The sequence below is a fragment of the Salmo salar genome, chromosome ssa01 (genome assembly GCF_905237065.1).
Source record: "Salmo salar chromosome ssa01, Ssal_v3.1, whole genome shotgun sequence".
Lineage (NCBI taxonomy): Eukaryota > Metazoa > Chordata > Actinopteri > Salmoniformes > Salmonidae > Salmo > Salmo salar.
In genome coordinates this window covers 44,475,857-44,498,239 of record NC_059442.1, presented here as the reverse complement: position 1 = coordinate 44,498,239, position 22,383 = coordinate 44,475,857, and the positions used below count along the sequence as shown (strand labels likewise).

The 22,383-nt window shown below is 40.9% G+C and overlaps 2 protein-coding genes across 7 annotated transcripts; one reads left to right on the top strand and one right to left on the bottom strand.

The window, feature by feature from the left end:
* On the bottom strand, window positions 1–12,651 carry LOC106603322 (centromere protein O-like). 3 transcript variants are annotated; one of them, XM_014196884.2, is made up of 5 exons: window positions 12,436–12,651; window positions 1,773–1,933; window positions 1,207–1,363; window positions 513–730; window positions 1–222 (listed from the first exon to the last, which is right to left on the bottom strand). In XM_014196884.2, exons 3-5 carry the CDS (start codon window positions 1,256–1,258, stop codon window positions 64–66), a joined length of 429 nt encoding a protein of 142 aa, XP_014052359.1. In that variant the 5' UTR covers window positions 1,259–1,363; window positions 1,773–1,933; window positions 12,436–12,651; the 3' UTR covers window positions 1–63. The 3 variants fall into 3 exon arrangements, with proteins under 3 accessions (XP_014052359.1, XP_014052377.1, XP_014052331.1); XM_014196902.2 differs by lacking the exon at window positions 12,436–12,651 and adding an exon at window positions 10,636–10,827 and having other exon boundaries at window positions 1,769–1,933; XM_014196856.2 differs by lacking the exon at window positions 12,436–12,651 and adding an exon at window positions 10,636–10,827.
* Window positions 10,955–21,557, top strand: LOC106603291 (sodium-dependent multivitamin transporter). Of its 4 annotated transcripts, none has more exons than XM_014196798.2 (17): window positions 10,955–11,134; window positions 13,218–13,301; window positions 13,490–13,997; window positions 14,220–14,285; window positions 14,403–14,454; window positions 14,853–14,920; window positions 15,180–15,334; window positions 15,495–15,635; window positions 15,761–15,890; window positions 16,142–16,230; window positions 16,370–16,482; window positions 16,783–16,853; window positions 16,952–17,038; window positions 17,218–17,411; window positions 19,092–19,198; window positions 19,438–19,559; window positions 20,431–21,557. In XM_014196798.2, the coding sequence occupies exons 3-17, from the start codon at window positions 13,650–13,652 to the stop codon at window positions 20,560–20,562; spliced, it is 1,875 nt and encodes a 624-aa protein (XP_014052273.1). In that variant the 5' UTR covers window positions 10,955–11,134; window positions 13,218–13,301; window positions 13,490–13,649; the 3' UTR covers window positions 20,563–21,557. The 4 variants fall into 4 exon arrangements, with proteins under 4 accessions (XP_014052273.1, XP_014052247.1, XP_014052236.1 ...); XM_014196772.2 differs by having other exon boundaries at window positions 10,955–11,249; XM_014196761.2 differs by having other exon boundaries at window positions 10,955–12,233.
* Window positions 21,558–22,383: the final 826 nt, after the last annotated feature.

The window sequence follows — 22,383 nt, the reverse complement described above, 5'->3', positions numbered from 1 at the left end:
AACAACAACCCTTAAAAGGTCATTTAATATTAAGTATCTAGATGGTATTTATGAATTCTACCTTCAGACTATGTTGACCTGGTTGGGCAGGCATTGTGTGTGGTCAGCATACTCCAGTGTACACAGTGCAGCCCCGGCTTTCTCTCCTGGTATAGTGAAAATCAGCACCAGTATAGTAGAGAGAGTATTACTCTCCATTACCCAAACAGAGCTATGACGCTCCTGGAAGCAGACAGGGAAAAGGGGGAGAAGACTGGTCTGAGCGATGGTGTATACATTTTGTCTATAGGAGCTTTCAGAGCAAGGATCTCAAAATACCACGAAAAACAAATAGCATGATCTAACATACTGTATACAGCCATTATCACAAAAGTTTCTTATACTATATTATTCAAAGACTATTACACCTCTCTTACATTGAGCAGACAAACGCATATTTTTAGTTCTGCAAAAGACAAATAACATGAATATTCTATTTCAGATATCAATGTGGATGGCTGGTACTCTGATACCTTGATGAGGTGCAGCTGCTGCTTGCGGCCAACGTAGGCATTGAGATATTGGCTGAGGGTATACAGGAAAGCCCTGACGTCTGTCTGCATGTTGCTCTGCTTGACCAGCCTCTCCAGGGGGATGAATGGAGGGATGTTGTGGCGACAAATTCTCAGATTAGAACCCAGGTTCATCTCCAGGTTATATGTCTCAAGGTAGACACCTATATCATACCCACCTGAGAAAGACAACGAAGGAAAAAGAGGTGTGGATAGATGGTTGGTGATAATGTCTAAACCAGTGGTTCCCTACCCTTTTCAATTACCGTACCACCAACTGAATTTTGCTATGCCTGGAGTAGCCCTGAAGTACCCCCTCATGTACATTTTACCAGTAGGCCTATGTTAATGAGTCGTTTGTTGTCACTGGCTATATCGTAAAAATTCTTAATTTAAGGGTAGGCATACGGTTAGCAGTGTGGTTAAGGTTAGGTTTAATTTATTATGATTTTGTAAGATAAATTGTACAAATAAGCAGGGTTTAGTGACCATAATCATGACTCTGTGGCTGTGATAACTAGTGACGACCTAAGTCTTAAGTACCCCCTGTGGATAGGCCAAGTTGGGAACCAATGGTCTAAACTAAAGAAGCGATATACCACACACACACACACACACACAAATAGATTGTTGATCAAGTTTGGATTATAGGTACCGATAAGGTGGTGACCATGAAGCAGGTCCTGCAGTTGTCTGTGTCTAGCCATCAACAGCAGAAGTTGTGAGTTCTCTGAGCCATCCTCCAGGTCATCCTCATCCCTCTCACATGGAACACCTGTTTTGTCCAGTAGAGTTCTCAGCTTCTGGAGGGACTAGAAAGAAATACATAATGTTGAACTACAGTACATTGACTTCTCAGATACATCTGCTGCACCCTCTATGTTAACCTTGGTTTTAAGTAGCATCAAACAGGTTTGCAATATTTTTAAACATTCTTTAACACCTCCACCTAATAGTATGTTTAAAGGACGTCACGCTGATTTCTTAGCGAGTACAGCTTCCCCCGATTCAGTTCATACCGAGGCTCAAACTCAGGACCTCTGCCTCGCAAACACACGTGAACGCCCTCCTGAAGCGTCAAGTGGGGACACTTCAGTCTGAGGAGTGAGTTTCACAGATGCCCATCTGCTATATATGCATCCATTGATTCAGACCACAACTGATAGGTAATGTGACATCAGTATAATTGATCTCAGAAAATGAACTAGCTAACTTACTTACTGTATTTGCTTTTATTTAAACGTTTAACTGGTCTCTTTTAGTGAGGAGTTCCTGTAGTGTTGCATTCAGCTCTTCCTCACGACTAATCTGCCGAAATTCCTGCTGCTTCACTGCCAAGTTGTTCGCTTCCATTTCCAATATGTTCAAGTACCCCAAAACATCTGTGGATATAAAAGATTTGGATAATACATTTTATACCATGGCATTATTGAATACTCGTTTCTGATTGGTTTGAAGGGCATTCTAGCGCATGTATTATTTCCCTATAAACTCACAGTATATTTGCAAGTAGAATTCAATGGCTATAGTTCTTACATGTTCTATGTTTGAGCTGCTTTTGAAAACAAAAGTCAAATTGGGAAACATTATTGGCCTTGTTAAATTCGATTTTAATAATAGCAAGCTAGAACTGATGGTTTGGTTAGCTGAACTAGCAAGCCTGTTTGGTTACCAAGGCAACTACTGTTGCTATCTAGGGTGTGTTCGTAAATTCATCAGTTATTCTGCCCTCTGCCACACTCGTATGAGAGTGCTCTGAAATCGGAATAGCTAGCCAGCGTGAATTTACGAACACACCCCTAGTAAACTTGCTAACTAGTTACTTCAGTGGATGTTGAATACATTTCTAGCGGTACATTTGTTAAATTATGGCCATAGTATAAAAGAGAATCAACTCGCCGCTCAATACATTCTCTCTTTTTTTTTACATTTCAAATGGTAAAGTATACAACCGTAGTTCACTCTGTTCATAACATATTGTAGTTTGGGGAACAGAAAACTGTATTGAGATCAAATGTTTCATCGATGAGAAAATGCGCAGAATGTAGGCAAAAATCCATTTCGTTCCATCTTCTCCCACTGCCCGTCAGTAGTGTTCCTCTCACTACCATATTTGGTATTGAGTGGAAACGCCAGGCAGATGCTTCACATTTATACATCCACTGAAATATCTGCCTCATTGTTCTGTGGTACCACCGAATATTTAACACAGTATCAGTGCGTTCGACTACCCATACTAACAGTGTATACTACTAGTTAATTTTAGTATACTGTAAACGAACGGTATCGTTTCAGTTGAGCGTACTAGCACTTCGCCTGTCTACCGAAAGTTGATGCTGTTATTATGCAATCTCTTACTAGCTTGTTAGCATAACAAATTACTAGCTAGACATATTACGATGTTGAGTGTCTTCGTAAATTCAATCTGGAGTTCCATAGTCAGATTGTTCATAAATTCAGAGTTTTGCTCTTGGGTGCTCTGGCCAAGGAGTAGGGTTGCAGGTAACCTAGTGGTTAGAGCGTTTGGCTGGTAACCGTAAAGGTTGCTAGATCGAGTCTCCGAGCTGACAAGGTAAAAATGTGTAATTCTGCCCCTGAGTAAGGCAGTTAACCCACTGTTCAGAGGCCGTCATTGTAAATAAGAATTTGTTAACTGACTTGCCTAAAAGGTTAAATAAAGGTTAAATACAATCCAGTGGTCAAGCACCCAAGCTAACGTTGGCTAGCTACTTCCAGACACAAATGAGAGAACACCTCATTCTGACCATTTTACTTGCCCTAACAGAGCTGGTTAGGCTGTTTTCATGTTATCCAGAGCGTTGGTGACTAACTGTGGTGCTGGCAACAATTGAACTATGCTTTTTTTGCCAACGTTTACTGACACTGGCCATATTCAAAAGGTGTTGATCGTTCGTAAATTCATCAGTTATTCTGCCCTCTGGCACTCAGAAGAGAGTGCTCTGAAATTAAAGTAGAAAGCCAGAATTAACAATGTCCATATTCAGAGCCTTTGCTATGAAACTCAAAATTGAGCTCAGGTGTATCCTGTTTCCATTGATCATTCTTGAGATGTTTCAATAACTTGATTTGAGTCCACCTATGGTAAATTCAATTGATTGGACATGATTTGGAAAGGCACACACACCTGTCTATATAAGGTCCCACAGTTGATAGTGCATGTCAGAGCAAAATCCAAGCCATGAGGTTAAAGGAATTGTCTGTAGAGCTCCGAGACAGGATTGTGTCGAGGCACAGATATGGGGAAGGGTACCAAAGCATTTCTGCAGCATTGAATGTCTCCAAGAACACAGTGGCCTCCATTTTTAAATGGAAGAAGTTTAGAACCCCCAAGACTTCCTAGAGCTAGCCGCCCAGCCAAACTGAACAATCGGGGGAGAAGGCCCTTGGTCAGGGAGGTGACCAAGAACCTGATGGTCACTCTGACAGAGCTCCAGTGTTCCTCTGGAGATGGGAGAACCTTCCAGAATGACAACCATCTCTGCAGCACTCCACCAATCAGGCCTTTCTGGTAGTGTGGCCAGACGGAAGCCACTATTCAGTAAAAGGCACATGATAGCTTGTTTGGAGTTTGCCTAAACACTCTCAGACCATGCGAAATAAGATTCTCTGGTCTGATGAAACCAAGATTGAACTCTTTGGCCTGAATGCCAAGCATCATGTCTGGAGGAAACCTGACACCATCCCTACAGTGAAGCCTGTTGGTGGCAGCATCATGCTGTGGGGATGTTTTTCAGCGGCAAGGACTGGGAGACTAGTCAGGATTGAGGCAAAGATGAATGGAGCAAAGTACAGAGTTTCTTGATGAAAAGCTACTCCAGAGTGCTGAGGACCTCAGACAACAACCCTAAACACTCTCTCTGCAAAGACAACGCAGGAGTGGCTTCGGGACAAGTCTCTGAATGTCCTTGAGCGCTTTATGGCGGTTTTGGAGCTGTGGCTTCTTCCTTGCTGAGCGGCCTTTCAGGTTATGTCTATAGGACTTGTTTTACTATGGATATAGATACTTTTGTACCTGTTTCCTTCAGCATCTTCACAAAGTCCTTTGCTGTTGTTCTGGGATTGATTTGCACTTTTAACACCAAAGTATGTTCATCTCTAGGAGACAAAACGCGTCTCCTTCCTGAGCAGTATGATGGCTGCGTGGTCCCATGGTGTTTATACTTGCATACTATTGTTTGTACAGATGAACGTGGTACCTCCAGGCATTTGGAATTTGCTCCCAAGGATGAACCAGACTTGTGGAGGTCTACAATTATTTTTCTGAGGTCTTAGCTGATTTCTTTTGATTTTCCCATGATGTCAAGCAAAGAAGCACTGACTTGTTTGAAGGTAGGCCTTGAAATACATCCACATGTACACCTCCAATTGACTCAAATGATGTCAGAGCTTCTAAAGCCATGACAATTTTCTGGAATTTTCCAAGCTGTTTAAAGGCACAGTCAACTTAGTGTATGTAAACTTCTGACCCACTGGAATTGTGATACAGTGAAATAATCTGTCTGTAAACAATTGTTGGAAAAATTACTTGTGTCTTGCACAAAGTAGATGTCCTAACCGACTTGCCAAAACTATAGTTTGTTAACAAGAAATTTGTGGAGTGGTTGAAAAACGAGTTTTAATGACTCCATCCTAAGTGTATGTAAACTTCTGACTTCAACTGTATATATTAGTGTAGTTTTAGTTATAAAAATTGTTCGCGACTGCGCCTAACGTTCGCAATTAGCGCTAACTAGCTAACGTTAAATATCCCTGCCCTCGTGGACTAGTTAGCATGTTACCGTCCATGGGCTCTGGAGAAAAGCCTTACTACACAAACTATGAGCTAACATAACTAGGTAGCTAAACGTTAGATAAATACTCCTGCCCTGCTGGGATAACATTAGCTAGTATGTCACCATGTGGAAAAGTGACTACATGAACTGTGAGCTAACATTGGCTAGCTAGCCCTCAAAGGACTTATGGGCTCAATGTTTTCCCATACAAAACATGAACATTTCTAATCAAATGACCTGTGAAGTCAGTTATACATGTCAGCAGGGATGGAAATTAAGCTAGCCCGAGTCTAGTACTTTTCAGTCTGGACTAGTAGACAATATGCCAAACCAGCTTGACACAGCAAACATTGCATGCCACCGATTCAGGACCTGAATGTAGAAATGTACATCCCTGCACATCAGTTCCTTTCAGACGATCCCCCTATCACTGTTAGCCTTGAGGTCACTGAGGAGGACTGAAGGTTTTACCTTTCCTCTTGAGAATTTGAGTCAGAAGTACAGTCACATAACTCATCGCAATACTTCACCTCTTCTGGCAAATGGTACCCTAGACTGTCCTGATTATCTAGTTGAGCATTCCAGATAATTCCTCCATCCCGGCAGCAATGTCCCATCCACATAGTAGGACCTTAGATGTGCAGATAGACCAAAACCCAGTCTATTTTACTGTTACTGTAGTCAAGTTGTTGGGTTATGGTATTTAAATATAGATATACCATTTTAGTAATCAACATAGCTAGCTAGTAAAAGTAACTATTTTTGGTGGTCTTTCAGATGGGCTAGAAAATAAGGGAAAGCCGCACACTCTAAGAGCTCAGATGCAAAAATGTAATAACCAACGTTTCGACAGCAAAGCTGTCTTCATCAGGGGTATCATCACAAACACTGCGAGATGAGTCATTTATATAGTGTCAAGAAACACACAGGTGTTTGTAATCATGGCCAAGTGTGGCCTAATATCATTGGTTAACTCAAATATTTAAAAAAATGGCATACAAAGAACATACAAAAAGACAAACAAATGGATAGCATACGATCATAGCATTTGTAGTCTAAAATGTATCTAACAAACAATTACAATGGCAAAATCACAATAATCACAAGAATGGCTTCAGATCAAAGTCTATGTTGAGACCGAAGGGAGCAAGGGTCTTTAAATTAAAGATCCTGGCAGTTTGTCTTTTTGTATGTTCTTTGTATGCCATTTTTTTAAATATTTGAGTTAACCAATGATATTAGGCCACACTTGGCCATGATTACAAACACCTGTGTGTTTCTTGACACTATATAAATGACTCATATCGCAGTGTTTGTGATGATACCCTGATGAAGACAGCTTTGCTGTCGAAACGTTGGTTATTACATTTTTGCATCTGAGCTCTTAGAGTGTGCGGCTTTCCCTTATTTTCTAGTTTTCTACTCCGCTAGCCAGCACCTCGCCTTTATAGGTGTGCGTTTCTTTTTTCTAGATCTTTCAGATGGGCTAACCTGAAACCCAGTGACAATGCTCGGGTCTGCAGTTGCCATTTTCCGTTGGGAAAGAGAAATGGCCCTGTATTTACCAGAAAAAGAAGCTCCACACAACAAAGGGGATAAGAAATAATTTAAACATCACATATATACATTTCTGTGATAAAATGCAAGGTGAATTGTTTTACTGAATGAAACTGAGGAGATGCACTCAGACCAGCCTTTGTGATTTAACTTATGAACAGGCAGGAATGACTGGGGCTTTCAGCAAGTAAGACACAGGGTAAGAAATAATTTGAACATCACAGATATAAATTCCCAATGTGCCCATGATAAAGTTAACTACATTACTTTAGTTGGCTGCTTTGAGCAAAACGTATGTTATATAACCTATTCTGGGAGCCTAATTTTTGTGTATGAACTATGTGGAATGTTTTTGGGACCATAGCCTTCCCTGAAAACAGGTACTGACAGGAGGTACGACTAGAACACTGATCCAGTGTACCCTCAAATAAAAGTAAGAACAGAAACTGACTTGTGCAAAGACTATTTACAACATATACTGCACAAAAAAATAAAGGGAACACTTAAACAACACATCCTAGATCTGAATGAAAGAAATAATCTTATTAAATACTTTTTTCTTTACATAGTTGAATGTGCTGACAACAAAATCACACAAAAATAATCAATGGAAATCCAATTTATCAACCCATGGAGGTCTGGATTTGGAGTCACACTCAAAATGAAAGTGGAAAAACACACTACAGGCTGATCCAACTTTGATGTAATGTCCTTAAAACAAGTCAAAATGAGGCTCAGTAGTGTGTGTGGCCTCCACGTGCCTGTATGACCTCCCTACAATGCCTGGGCATGCTCCTGATGAGGTGGCGGATGGTCTCCTGAGGGATCTCCTCCCAGACCTGGACTAAAGCATCCGCCAACTCCTGGACAGTCTGTGGTGCAACGTGGCGTTGGTGGATGGAGCGAGACATGATGTCCCAGATGTGCTCAATTGGATTCAGGTCTGGGGAACGGGCGGTCCATAGCATCAATGCCTTCCTCTTGCAGGAACTGCTGACACACTCCAGCCACATGAGGTCTAGCATTGTCTTGCATTAGGAGGAACCCAGGGCCAACCGTACCAGCATATGGTCTCACAAGGGGTCTGAGGATCTCATCTCGGTACCTAATGGCAGTAAGGATGGTCTTCACTGAGCCTGTAAGACCCTCCCTCCTCCCGGATATAACAAACTTCACTGCCTCTTCAATGGTAAGGTCCCTTGCACCATATGGACACTTAACCTTCACCACTGCTGTGGTGCCCATCAGACCATCCGGTGAGGCACCCAGGATCCCAGACCATGTGACCCAAAGTCCTGACTCCTGCACAGCCATCCCTGTAGCCATTTTGAATGCCTTGATGCCCTCCTCTTCGTTATCAATTTTTTTTGGTCACATACACATGGTTAGATGTTATTGCAAGTGTAGCGAAATGCATTTGTTGTAAGAAATGTGCTATATAAAAATAGTTTGATTTGATTGATGACATTAGTTTAAGAATATTAATAAACTGTCATTTTCACATGAGGACAAATGCAGTTTTTCCATAAACTTTTAATTGACACCTTGGGATTTTATCACTTGACATCAATCATATAGTGGGAAGGATTCTATAAATCAAGACTGTGTGAATGCATTTACCACTCTGAATAAATAAATGCGGTGCCTTTTGAAGATTTGTCTCGTAATGAAACTACAATACAGGCTGGATGTCTAAAAGTCAATTTTTTTGAATGTCAAGAGATTTTTTGATTCATTTTCAATGACATTCCAGAACTGAGTTATCACTCATTGAAGTCTGGTATCTGGGTAATCTATAATTGATTAAGTGGCTCTTTTATTGTGGAATGTTGAGATGTATAGAAAATATTGTATTGCTAAAATGCTCAAACTTAATAGCTACACTCACCAACACAGGATAAACTTTATCCCTCATGCTGGCCCTGACCAAACTGGTTACGTAATCGCCATTCACTATAGCTGCACTTCTCAAAATGGCCAGACTTCTAGTGGTCTTCTCCCCTTTTTAATGCTCATCCTTGAAAAATGCCATAAGGTCTGAACTAGACACCAAAGTCGACATACTGTACAAAGACTTATCTAGTCTAAGTAAAACAAAATTATTTTTTGATCTACTGCTCTGCTAACTAGCTAGCTAAAGTGTAGTCAGTGGCTAGCTAAGACATACAAAGGGGACGCACATTCATGGTTTGAGCACAAACGTCTGATCGCGCTAGTGAATGGTAGCTGACAGTGTGATTAGAGATGAGGTGTAGGAGCTCCCTGCAGGAATTCGTAGTCTTGCTGAAGTCTTCTCTGTTGCTAATTAGCATTTTCGAGGAGAATATATTGAACACTCAATTTGTCCTAGAGAATTACATAGCTATCAAAACGACACGCCAGGGTAAGCCTACACGAAACACAGACCGTATATGAAGTAGTTCTAAAATTGAAAAATGATTGGAACCATTACCGGGTTTTCCCGCTATGTTTTATGGGTATTATATAGTGTCCACTGTGCTAGATACATCAGCAATCACCACGTTAACAGCATATCTGGACTCACATCAATCAACAATAGACAGTTAATTATTGGCCAGAAGTTCATCAACAGAGCCACTCACAACCCATCACTGAAGGAAGCTGTGGGACAGGCCAAATGGACTACAGATACACCCATGTCCATAATGCTGAAACGGACCTAACATTTTTTGTATAAAAATATATACAAAAATAACGATAAAAACTAAAAATAATAAAATGTGTGCGTATGAAAGTGTGTAGATGTATGTGAATGCACGCCTTAACGCCCCCAACCCCCTCCCCTTGCAGAGTTGTGAGCTATAATTTTAATAAAGCAGATTTTTTTTTAAATAAACACAACAAACTCATGTCGGGAAAGGAAAAAAATTGAAACTAATCTACGCCTGTTCTGATAAAAACCTTAGGGCATTTAGCCTCGGGGGATGCCTTGCTTGACCACAACCTCCTTCCTTGCTCCTGGCCTGCCCTGCAACTTTCACCAATCCATTTGTTTCTATGGACAGAAAAGAGCAGAAGCTCTGAGCTGTCCGATCAAGTCCATTGTCTACTGTGATGACCCAGCCCACCTTCTCGGCGTGAGTAGTTGCAAGAGAAAAGCGCTATAATCATCATGCACAAGAAATGTTTACAAAGGATTGCTTTCAATGAAGAACTAAAACAATCTTATGATCAAAGAGGTACATTTAAATGATAAAAGTGAAGAGTTATGGTGTACCTTTTAGATGCTAATTTATCATATTCTAGGTGTTCGTTAACAAACCAAAACGTGACATTCTTGAACAACGGAGACGTGGATGAGTCATCCCCATTTGTCGTTTTGCAGATAACCATCTCTAGATAACTTCAGAAAAAGTTTGAATTTCTGAACTTGTGAGAGGCTTTTGATTTTCGCTTATTACCTATGGGACAATTATCATCATATTTGGAGATGATGCCTGGTCCAAAGTAAACCACGTTTTCAACGCATACAACCTTGTCGCGATGCATGATGACAGGACATAGATTTACAAAAGTGTTGGATTGGAAGTGTGACTGTCATTTTATACAGGTAAGATGTACAGTCAATGGTACGTGGCCGTAAATACGTATGAGGATACCGGTCCGGACCTCGGTCATTTCTAATAATTAGCTACAAATAAATGTATTTTGTACACAAAGAAAATAAATTACAGGTCAACATAAATATTGCTCCGAGTATTGATTAAACAAACCTCAGAACGCTTATATTCTTGATCTGGCCGATTTCTAATCGCGCCTGACTCTGCGAACGATTGGAGTCATAAACAGTGATTTTTGTTCGTTATGTTCGTCTGCGTCCCCGATACATGTGCCTTGTTAGCGGCACATTCACACCAAAGACTACAATATGAAGATGGGCTAAATCCCGATCACACTTGTCGGCGATGTCATGGCGATGTTGGCTAGCTAAACTCATGCGCAGAGACACGTCATCGGGGCAACGGCCGTTTCGCGCCGAACTGCGCATGTGTATAGCACAGTGCTTTAACTGTAGAGCACAAGTGTCCAAGAAGCTGAACATCATATCTGCAGCCGAGAAGTTTGTGGCTCCAAGAGTTCACGGCAAGGACTATTGTAGCTAAGATATGTCCCACCTCACAGGAGTCTTCAGAGACCTGATTTAGATATTTTTTTTTTTATTTACAGAAAAGCAGGTTGATTTTGTTTAGTTAATTTCTTTTTTGATAGATGGTATGATATCTTTATTTTTACCCACATTATTTCGGATCCTTATTATCTAGATCCAATTGTTGCGAACGCCATTACGCCATAGAAGAACGGTGACAGGCGGGGGCGCTCCAGTACAGTAGGTGGCGTTAATGCACAATAACGTTGGATGGCAGTAGAAGGGCGGGGGCGACAGCGGTAACAAGCTAGCTGTACAGTGTCCTTCGTCCCCGCATTTCTGTTAACGACAGCAAGGGCAGGTGGGAGTGAAGGACACTGCTAGCTAGTCCGGTACAATGCAGGTGGGGGCGACACTGTGTGCTAACTAACTAGCAACTTGTTAGCTAACACACAGTGTCGCCCCAGCCTCCCGTCTGCTGTGCTAGCGGGAAGCAGGAGCGACATTCGCACCCGCCTGTTACACGGTTTTCTACGGTACACAGCCGACCGGAGGCGTGGGCGACACCGTGTGCTAGCTAACTAGCAAGCTAGTATGCGGTCTCCCCAGCCTCCCATCTGCTCTGGTAGCGGTAAGCGGTGGCGACACCGGTAGACCTTGTCCTTCGCCCCTGCCTGTCGCGCACTGTTTTCCGTATTTCAGGTAACGACGTTGAGGGCAGGTTTATTTCCCTTTTGACCCACATTTAAGTGTCACAAGCATGAAGATTTGGGGAATGCCGACATGCAGGAACGCCCCAAATTGCAGGCTGCAGTTGCACAATATTGCCCTCTAGCACATTGTTTCCCAACCAGGGGTACTAGCACCCCTCTGAGCACTTGGCCTATCAACGGGGTACCTGAGAAGACTCGTGAGACCATAGGACTACTGGTAAAATGCACACGAAGACGGTACTCCAGGCATAGCAAAACTCAGCTGGTTTTACACGAACCGAAAAGGGTTGGGAACCACTGCTCTAACAGCGCAGGCCGAGGCCGGGCCTGAGACGTGAAACGAACTACCCCATCTCTCAGTCGGTGAAGTAGGCAACAAGAGACGCTGCTGAAAGTGTGTTTTGATAGATGCTGGACGAGGCATTTTTAAAACCGCCCCGCGACAGCGGTCGTGTCAACAGATATCCAAAAACAAACAATATCCGGTTCTCGGAGAATGAGTACACAACTGGTAAATAGTCGCTTATATACAGGTTACGCAGGGGTGAATGTACTCTGGTACGGCACCACAGTCAAATACATAGTTGGGGTACGCCGTACCAATAATACACGAACCTATCACAAAACAGAATGTAAATAAAAATGTAGGTAATTACACTATTATTTATCATTACCGCATGAAAATGAGCATACCGGGAAGAAATTAAATCTACCTTCACCCCTGTAGGTCAGTCCAGTGGCTAGCTGCCAGTAGATATTTCTATTGCAGTAACGTTGAAGGGCTTTGGCTAGTATTACTTAATCCGTTAGAAGGATGAAGTATGCCTCAGCAGGAGCAAAAATGACGCTAAATTCTCATAACTTTACTTTACAGAAAGTAGGCTACTGAGGCAGACAGTGATGTGGGCATGTGGTGCTCATTGGTGAGGTTGAGGCAGCAATGTATGCAGAGAAGACAGTTTAGTACAGTGATTCCTTAACTTGGTGTCGGGGCCACATGTGTGGTCCCCTGAGAAACCGGGTTAAACAAAGAACTTAAATATCTCCACATGGCCCATCTTCCTTATAGGCCTACATTAAAATGCAATCAATTCCCGCGGTCACCCATACGTAAAATGTATGCATGCATGACTGTAAGTCACTTTGGATAAAAGCGTCTGCTAAATGGCAATATATATATTAATATGAAAATCTCCACATGGTCCATCTTTTTATAGGCCTACATTAAAATGCAAACAATACAGCTCTAAAAATTTCTGCCGTTTCAAGGCTATAACATTACAGCTGTATAGCTAATAGGCTATGTGTTTGTAGTTCAACTGAGGTGAATTAACCTATGGCAGTCAAGGTGATAATGGCTGGGATCATTTTTGCTTGTTTTTGTTGTTCTCCAAATAGCGTTTTAAAAGTTGAATTGTTTAGAAATGCAGTTAAGCTGACAACTGCAATGCAATGGCAGTAATGGAAAATCTCTTTTGACTTGCCCTTCATAAAGATGGTGATCTGAAAGCTTGTGGAGGCAATTTATCCTGCTCATCAAATTGTCTTTTCCAGACGGATGTCTTGGACTGAAGGAGAGGTATGTGAAAGCTTCTTGAAATGACTGTGTGCTTTCATATAGATTTATTGTGGCAAACAATAACGTAGACCTAATTCATCATACTCAATCTAAGTTCTATTTTCTTGAGGGAGTAGTTAGGTAGGTAGTTACCAATAAAGGCGGCATTCCGAGTTAATCAACATGTTTCCCCCTATATTTTATTACAGTGTATCTGAAATCTGTGCAAGGCTGTTGGGATCTCCTTACGGATGGGTGTGGGCAAGGACTCTCCCCTTACGCCGCTGAGCCGTCCTACTTGGAGTCCCCTCCACATCCATCTCCATCCCATTCAGCTACAGTAGCCATATCCTGATCACTGGCTCCAAGATGGATCCTTTGGAAAAAATGCACTTCACCACTATCGACTATGTCATATTTGCCCTCTTGCTGGTGGCATCCATGGGCATAGGGCTGTATTACGCCCTGTCAGGGGGTCGACAGCGCACCACTCAGGAGTTCTTGCTAGCGGACCGGGGCATGAGCTGCCTTCCTGTATCCCTGTCACTTATCGCTACATTTCAGTCAGCGGTGGCTATAGTGGGCGTGCCGGCAGAGATCTATACCCATGGCACTCAGTACTGGTTCATAGGCTGTGCGTACATCTTGGGCCTATTTATTCCAGCACATGTTTTCGTTCCTGTGTTCTACAGGCTGCATCTTACCAGCGCTTACCAGGTACGTACTGTAGGCTCTTTGCAAACTTAGCTTAAGATGGAGAGAAATCTTTGGAATTAAAATATGTAGGCTAATACCAGTTGAAATTTATAGGCCTAGCTTTTAAACCCTGCTAAGGAGTTTACATAGTTTTGGTTTCTGGTAGGGAAATAAATAATGAATAAATACATTCTGAATATACTGATGTGTATATCACTTAGTGATAGTATTTTTTCTTTTCAGTATCTGGAACTGCGCTTTAGCAAACCAGTGCGTATCTGTGGAACACTTACCTTCATCTTTCAGACAGTAAGGTCCATACATACCAGATGCAATAATAAAGACAAAAACAAGTAAAAGAAAGAACTTATGAATGTTGTAGATGACCAGTTTTTCCGCTGATATGACTACTGCTATCTCTTGCAGGTCATCTATATGGGTGTTTGTGTGTACACTCCGGCCCTAGCACTCAATGCAGGTCAGTAATTTAGGCGTTGGTTTTAGGATTTAAAGACCGTGATAAGTTTTAACACTTTAATGGCGGGTTATGGCTGTCTCCAAGAAACAGATTAAGCGTAGTTCAGGATTTAAATGCATCAAGGGACATTCTCAGTTGAAAGAGCTTTGTATTCCAGGACTTAAATGCAACAAGGGACATTCTCAGTTGAAAGAGCTTTTTAGTCCAGGACTTAAATGCATCAAGGGACATTTTCAATTTAAGAGTTTTTTTTTTTTATTCCAGGACTAGGCTTAATCTGTGTCTGGGAAACCGGACATGTTACTGTGTTTTGTGCCATGAGTAGGTTATCTAGAACTGCAAAATGCACATTATGAATGAGTAAAGGTTGCTTAATTTGGTTCCATGCTTCCCTATAGTTACTGGCTTTGATCTGTGGGGAGCAGTACTGGCAACTGGACTGGTGTGTACACTGTATACTACTCTGGTAAGTTGTTCTTTGTCATTTTCAGAGTTTGTAAATAAGCTGTTATTACACAATGGTAAATAAACTGGAAATATTACATAATCTAAAGTACAAATAAAATGTACTCATGAAAATCTTTTTCTTTAACGTTGATATTATGAAATGTCATTGCAAAGTGTCCTTTTTTCTCTATATCTTTAGATGTAACATCAGCCATTATAAGCTTGAAGCCTATACGATAATAGGCTCTGTGCCTCTGTGTTGTACCTGGTCCTGACAGGGAGGCCTGAAGGCAGTGATCTGGACAGATGTCTTCCAGACCATAGTGATGTTTGCTGGCCAGCTGGCGGTCATCGTGGTGGGGGTCCAGCAGACTGGAGGGTTAGCAGAGGTCTGGAGGAAGGTCTGGGAGGGGAACCGTATCTCTGGCATAGAGTGAGTGGACTGGTTACTATCTTCATGTATTCGAGCGATGACTGGCAATCCTGTTTAAAGTTTGATTTTAAGGACATCTTAAATTCCATGTTCCAATTCCAAAGTTCCAGTTCTAATATTCCAATTCTATGTTCCCTCTCTTGTCATGTCTGTTCTACAGCCTGAATCCTGACCCTACGGAGAGGTACACATTCTGGACCCTGGGGGTGGGAGGGGTTTTCCTGATGCTGTCTCTGTATGGGGTGAACCAGGCCCAGGTCCAGAGATACCTCAGCTCCAAGACCGAGAGGGAAGCCATCATGTAAGACTGCATGTTCCACACTCCATACACAACACCACATTACAGTGCATACACATGGAATCATGTGGTAATACCATGGTAATGGTATCGATACTGACCTATTTTAACGCATTGTGATTCTGCAGGTCTTGCTACATGGTGTTTCCCTCTCTACAGGTAGCTCTTGCTCTGAGCTGTGTCATGGGGCTGGTCATGTTCGCGCGTTACTGTGGGGAGGACCAATTTCACAAAATAGGCAACTTATCAAAAAATGAGGTCAGTAGAAGTGTGTGAGTGTTATTATTTTGGTCTTTCAGAGTGCATCATTAGAGTATTATAGCTTGTGGATTAAGTAATATGCAATTTAGCAGTCAGCAGATGTTTTTATTCAAAATTACCTACAGTACAGTGAGTGCATACATTTTTTGTCTGTGCTCTCCAGTGAGAATTGAACCCACAAACCTGGTGTAGCTAGTGCCACACTCTTACCTACAGTACACCAAGCATTATGTGTTCTCTATCCACAGATGGTGTTATACTTTGTTATGGACATGCTGCAGGATCTACCTGGTCTGTCTGGACTGTTTATAGCTTGCTTATTTAGTGCAGCTCTCAGGTATGTCAATCAATATTTTTAACACCCTTTGTCACGAAGGGCTTTACATTAACCCAGCCTAGACATCCAGAACAAGCAGAAGCATAGGATCAGAAGAGTGCTTTGGTGTTGACACTTAGTTTCATATTTGTCTCCACAGCACCATCTCGTCAGCCTTTAACTCTCTGGCCACAGTGACCTTGGAAGACCTGATCAAACCACACTGCTCATCCATGACAGAGGCCAGGGCCACCCTGCTCTCCAAGGGACTGGGTACGTTGAGATCTCCTGGGCCCTGTCCAGAAACAACCCCTATACCTTATCCCCAAGGACCCAGCCACTTCATGTACAGTAGATCAGATCAAGTGCCTATGGGGTAGGGACTAGGGGTTGTTTCTGAACAGGACCCTGCTCACTGTTGACAGTGTGTCTTTTAACTTATTTGTAAGTTCTACATTATGCTTTCCTCACTTTACCTGTGAGATGTTTTCTAAGACAGCATGTTTTCTAAGACAGCACTCATATAATATCAGCATTAAAGAGTGACATTTACTTTTTCTGTTTCTGAACTAGCATGTTCATATGGACTGATTTGCCTGGCTATGGCCTATTTAACCCACTTGATGAGTGATTCCGTTTTGCAAGTAAGGACAACGTTTGATATATTTTAATAACTTACTGTATTTAGTTAACTCAAATATTATGTCTGATTCTGACATTTTTGTATTTATTTAAATTCAAGGCTGTTTTCAAAATCTTTGGAATGGTTGGTGGTCCTCTTCTTGGCATCTTCTGTCTCGGGATGTTCTTTCCTTGGGCTAACTCTACTGTAAGTACTCAATGTATATAGTGAGGGCATACATTTTTAGTATGTGAATGTGATCCCTGTGGGAATCAAACTTAGCGTCACGCCGGGTTACTCTAAAACCACTTTGTGACAACTGCTGATGTAAAAAGGTCAAGACTCAATCAATACATTTGATTGACTGATGTACTGTGTTTCTCCAGGGTGCCCTGGCGGGTTTGGGGTCAGGCCTGGCGATGGCCTTCTGGGTGGGCATCGGGAGCATCGTAACCCGTACCTCTGGTGGTCCTGCTGCTGTGTCTCATTTCAACTGCACTGCTGTACAACTCTCAGGAAACATCACCACAGCCATAGGGACTGCACTCAATATTACTGCTGTGCCTACTAGTACATCCAGGTAAGAGTCTGAGTGTATCATGACAAGCTCTATACAAATAAAATGTACCTGTCATAAGAGGAAAACAACAACTAATAATCAGATAATCTGAAAGTATTCTATTTAGTTTGCTCATAGATTTTAAATGTTTTTTTTTTTTTTTTGTCACTGGCCTAAACAATACCCCATAATGTCAAAATGGAATTATGTTTTAAGAAATTTTTGCAAATGAATAAAAAATTAAAAGCTGAAATGTTTGGAGTCAAGTATTCAACCCCTTTGTTATGGAAAGCCTAAATAAGTTCAGGAGTAGAAATGTGCTCTTAACAAGTCACTTAAGTGTGGAATAAGTGTTTAACCGCTACAGGATCGGTTGGTCTCCCGCGGGACGGTTGAGCTAACGTAGGCTAATGCGATTAGCATGAGGTTGTAAGTAACAAGAAAATTTCCCAGGACATAGACATTTCTGATATTGGCAGAAAGCTTACATTTTTGTTCATCTAATTGCACTGTCCAATTTACAGTAGCTATTACAGTGAAATAATACATGCTATTGTTTGAGGAGAGTGCACAGTTATGAACTAGAAAGTTATTAATAAACCAATTAGGCACATTTGGGCAGTCTTGAAACAACATTTTGAACAGAAATTCAATGGTTCATTGGATCAGTCTAAAACTTTAAACATATACTGCTGCCATCTAGTGGCCAAAATCTAAATTGCGCCTAGATTCGTAAGTCATATATTGGCCTTTCTCATGCATTTCAACAATGATGGTACAAAAAAAGCATGGTTTTTCTTTGTATTATCTTATACCAGATCTAATGTATTATATTCTCCTATATTATTTTAACAATTCCACAAACTGCAAAGTGTTTCCTTTCAAATGGTATCAAGAATATGCATATCCTTCCTTCAGGTCCTGAGCTACAGGCAGTTAGATTTGGGTATGTCATTTTAGGCACACAAAAAAAAGGGTTCAATCCTTAATTAACATGATTTTTGAATGAATGAATGTAAGGTCCTTGAGTCGGGCAGTGAATTTCAAACACAGATTCAATCACAAAGACCAGGGAGGTTTTCCAATACTTCGCAAAGAAGGGTACCTATTGGTAGATGAGTAAAAATACAAAAAAGCAGACATTGAATATCCCTTTGAACATGGTGAAGTTATTAATTACAACTTTGGATGATGTGTCAATACACCCAGTCACTACAAAGATACAGGCGTCCTTCCTAACTCAGTTGCTAGAGAGGAAAGGAACCTCTCAGGGATTTCACCATGAGGCCAACGGTGACTTTAAAACAGTAACAGAGTTTAATGGCTGTGATGATAGGAGAAAACAACTGAGGATGGATCAGCTTCATTGTAGTTACTCACAATACTAACCTAATTGACAAGAGTGAAAAGCACGCCTGGACAGAATAAAACACGCATCCTGTTTGCAATAAGGCACTAAAGTAACACTGCAAAAAATGTGGCAAAGCAATTAACTTTTTGTCCTGAAAACAAAGTGTTATGTTTAGATCAAATCCAATACAACACATTACTGAGTACCACTCTCCATATTTTCAAGCATAGAAACAAAACAAAATGTGGAATAAGTCAAGGGTTATGAATACTTTCTGAAGGCACTGTAGATGCAAATTTGTAGTACATTTTGTGATTTTATATTAACTGTGTCTTTCAACTGTTCTTTAGCCAACCAATGGGTCTGCAGAGATTCTACTCCTTATCCTTCATGTGGTACAGTGCTCTCAGCTCTTTCACTGTGGTGATCACAGGGTTGATCGTTAGCTTTCTCACAGGTAGGGGAGAGCTCTTGATCATTACCATAGAAGATGCACTCAGGGCTGGTTTTCCAGACACATATTAAACCTACTCCTGGACTAAAAAGCATGCAATGGAGATTGAGATTTTTCATTGTGCATGCCTTTTACTCTGGGACTACACTTAATCTCTGTCAGGTAAATTAGACCCAAAATTTTCACAACAGATTCTGAATTAAGTTCATCTAATTGGTTGGATTTATATCTTTTAATTTTAGGACCAATGAAAGAGGAGGATGTGACCCCAGGCACTCTGTATCCTCTGTTGGGCAACATGCTGTTCTTCGTACCAGATAACCTCAAACAAAATCTGTGCTGCGCCACCCCACTGGGGCACAGGGTAAGTCAACAGAGCACATGGGCTCATCACACTCACAGTTCAGGATTGTGTTCATTCGTGGAAACCACATCAAAAAGCAACAAAACGTTTTGCAACAAAAACAAGTATTTATTAATTATTGGACAAGGTCTGGTCCCCAGGGCTGCATTTAGCAGGCACAACATAATGGAACGTTCAGATAGAAATATGTTATGTTTGTCTGACATGTAGAATAAGGAATCACGTCAGTTCCATTCATGACGTTTCTATTAGGGAGCAAACCTTGTGGAATGCTGCCGAAGGTTCCCCTGATGCATTTATAGCAGAGGGGGCTATGCATTCAAGATAATAAGATTTCCACACTGCACTTTCAGCAAGTGTGTAGAGCAGACACAAACGTTTAAAAGTCTGTTGTGGAAAACCCACCTTCTTCAATGATTGAACTCTGGCTTCAGTTAAAATATGTTATATTATTTTGTCATTATGGCTAGCAACACTCAAGTCCTATTGTTTTGGGTCTGTGTGAGAGACATTTCAACAAAGCTACAGTGCCTTCAGAAAGTATTCACACCCCTTTACTTTTTACACATTTTATTGTTACAGTATTGACTCGGGTGTGAATACTTATGTAAATTGAATATTTCAGTATTTCATTTTCAATAAGTTAGAAAACATTTCTAAAAACATGTTTTCACTTTTTCATTATGGGGTATTGTGTGTAGATGGGTGAGAAAAAAAAACATATTTAATCTATTTTGAATTCAGGGGGTATGAATACTTTCTGAAGGCACTATGTGCTATTGTATCAAGGGTACTTAACATTACCCATTATCTTATCTCAAGGTGAATTAACTCTTGGTGAGTTGTTTATAGTGTGTTTTTGTACGAGTAGCCAATCATCCAGGAATGTCCACCTGCACAACACAAGGAAAGTAATGTTCAGGCCGTCTACACAGAAGAAGAAGAGGAGGAGAGGCAATACTTTCTTCCCACACCTGTTATGGAACATGAGACAACTGTGTGATGCACAGAGACACTTCCATAACCTCATGTTATGTCGCGGCCCATGGGGCAGTGAAATGGTCCACACCATTTCAAGTCACTGTTTTTCACAGAGGACCTGTTCTTTTGAGGAGATGATGCTCTGAGGGGAGAAGTGTTGTCGGGAGTGACTCTTATTTTAAAGCTTTACTCCAGCTTCAGCTTTGTAATTCAAGTGACTGGATAAAAAATGCACTGGTACTGTACATGTATATTGTACATGACGCATGGCAAGACCAAATAAACGTAGAGTATTACGTATTCTGGAAATCAAAACATAAACCCGAGGCCATATCTAGTTCTGAGGAATTCAGATTTGAATGGACCGGATGTATAAATGCAAAAAATCCGGTTTATGTTTCCACTCATTACCAAATATGGTGATAAGAGGAAACCCAGTGGCCTGCAGTGGGAGAAGAAGGATTTTGGCCGACATTCTGCCAATTTTCTCAACGATTGGCCAAACATTTTATCTCCATACAGTTTTCTGTTTCTAAAACTACAATCTGTAACCAACTGAGAGGACTGCATTTTGTAGACTTTACCCTTTGCCAAAGTTTGAAAAAAGTTGTTGTTTAGGAGTGAAAGGGTGAATTGAGTTATTATTGCACACCCACACTTTAGAATAGGCATTCCTTAACAGAAATATGCAAATAAATGCTAGAACGTGCCAATAGAATCTCACTAGCTTGGTCTTGGCTCTGCCCACCTCCTTGCTTATCCTGCCCACTATGATTAATTTGCTCCCATTGGAAACTACAGGCTCTGTTCTATCTTGGGTTAGTTATGTCTTTGATATCACTATGCTGCTGTCAATGAGAAAATATCTTTATTTGTGGAACTGAGTAGTTGTTCTTTCAATAATGTGTTCCAGTGAACAACTTTGTCATGTTGTGTCGAAGCAGAAAATATTTTATGTAAAATTATACTGAGACGTTTTTGTTAGAGAAAAAAATCTTAAATAAACATTTCAATGTATTTCAGGTTTCACAGTCCTTTACTGCTGCTGATCATTTCTTTATTAGGAACAGTATAATTATCTATTTGTTTTTTAGTGTAAAGTTAGTGTTGAGTTGCCAGGGAATGGCAGTGTTCCTGAATATCCAGTGAGTAGGAGACTCGGATGTGATGAAGTTGGTAGAGATGAATGGAGGAGAGGAAGCCTGCCCTCTTGGAGGCATGGTACATCACATATCTGGCCAAACAAAGACTACATGGGGACAAAAAAAACAAGGGAAGAAATTATATTGATATCGCCAGAATTTTCTTTTAAAGTTTGTAATAAACATTGGAAATCTCTCTCACCAGAGCTCTCACAATAAAAACTGCAATTCAGTCAAGGCAAGTGTGCGGACAATGCTACATCAACCCTATACAGTACAGCATTGGTATAATAACAACCCTCATTGTGGAGCAAAAACACAATGTTGAAGGGAAAGTTAGCCCAAATTATTTCAGTTAGATGGTTTCCTACCCTTATAATAGTAGTAAACCATTTTAACTAATGTTGTAATTTGGATGCACTAACCATTTAATTGCTAACAACTGGTTCTAGATTGGCGTTACTATCAGAAAGATACATGAACTAAATAAGTAAAAACAATATAGAAATTGCAGTGCCTTCAGAAAGTATTCCGATCCCTTGAGTTCTAAGGTTACAGCCTTATTCTAAAATTGATTAAAAACATTTTCCCCCTCATCATTCCACACACACTTCCCCATAATGACATAGCAAAAACAGGTTTTTAGAAATGTTTGCTAATTTATTATTAATAACACTGAAATATTACATTTACATAAGTAT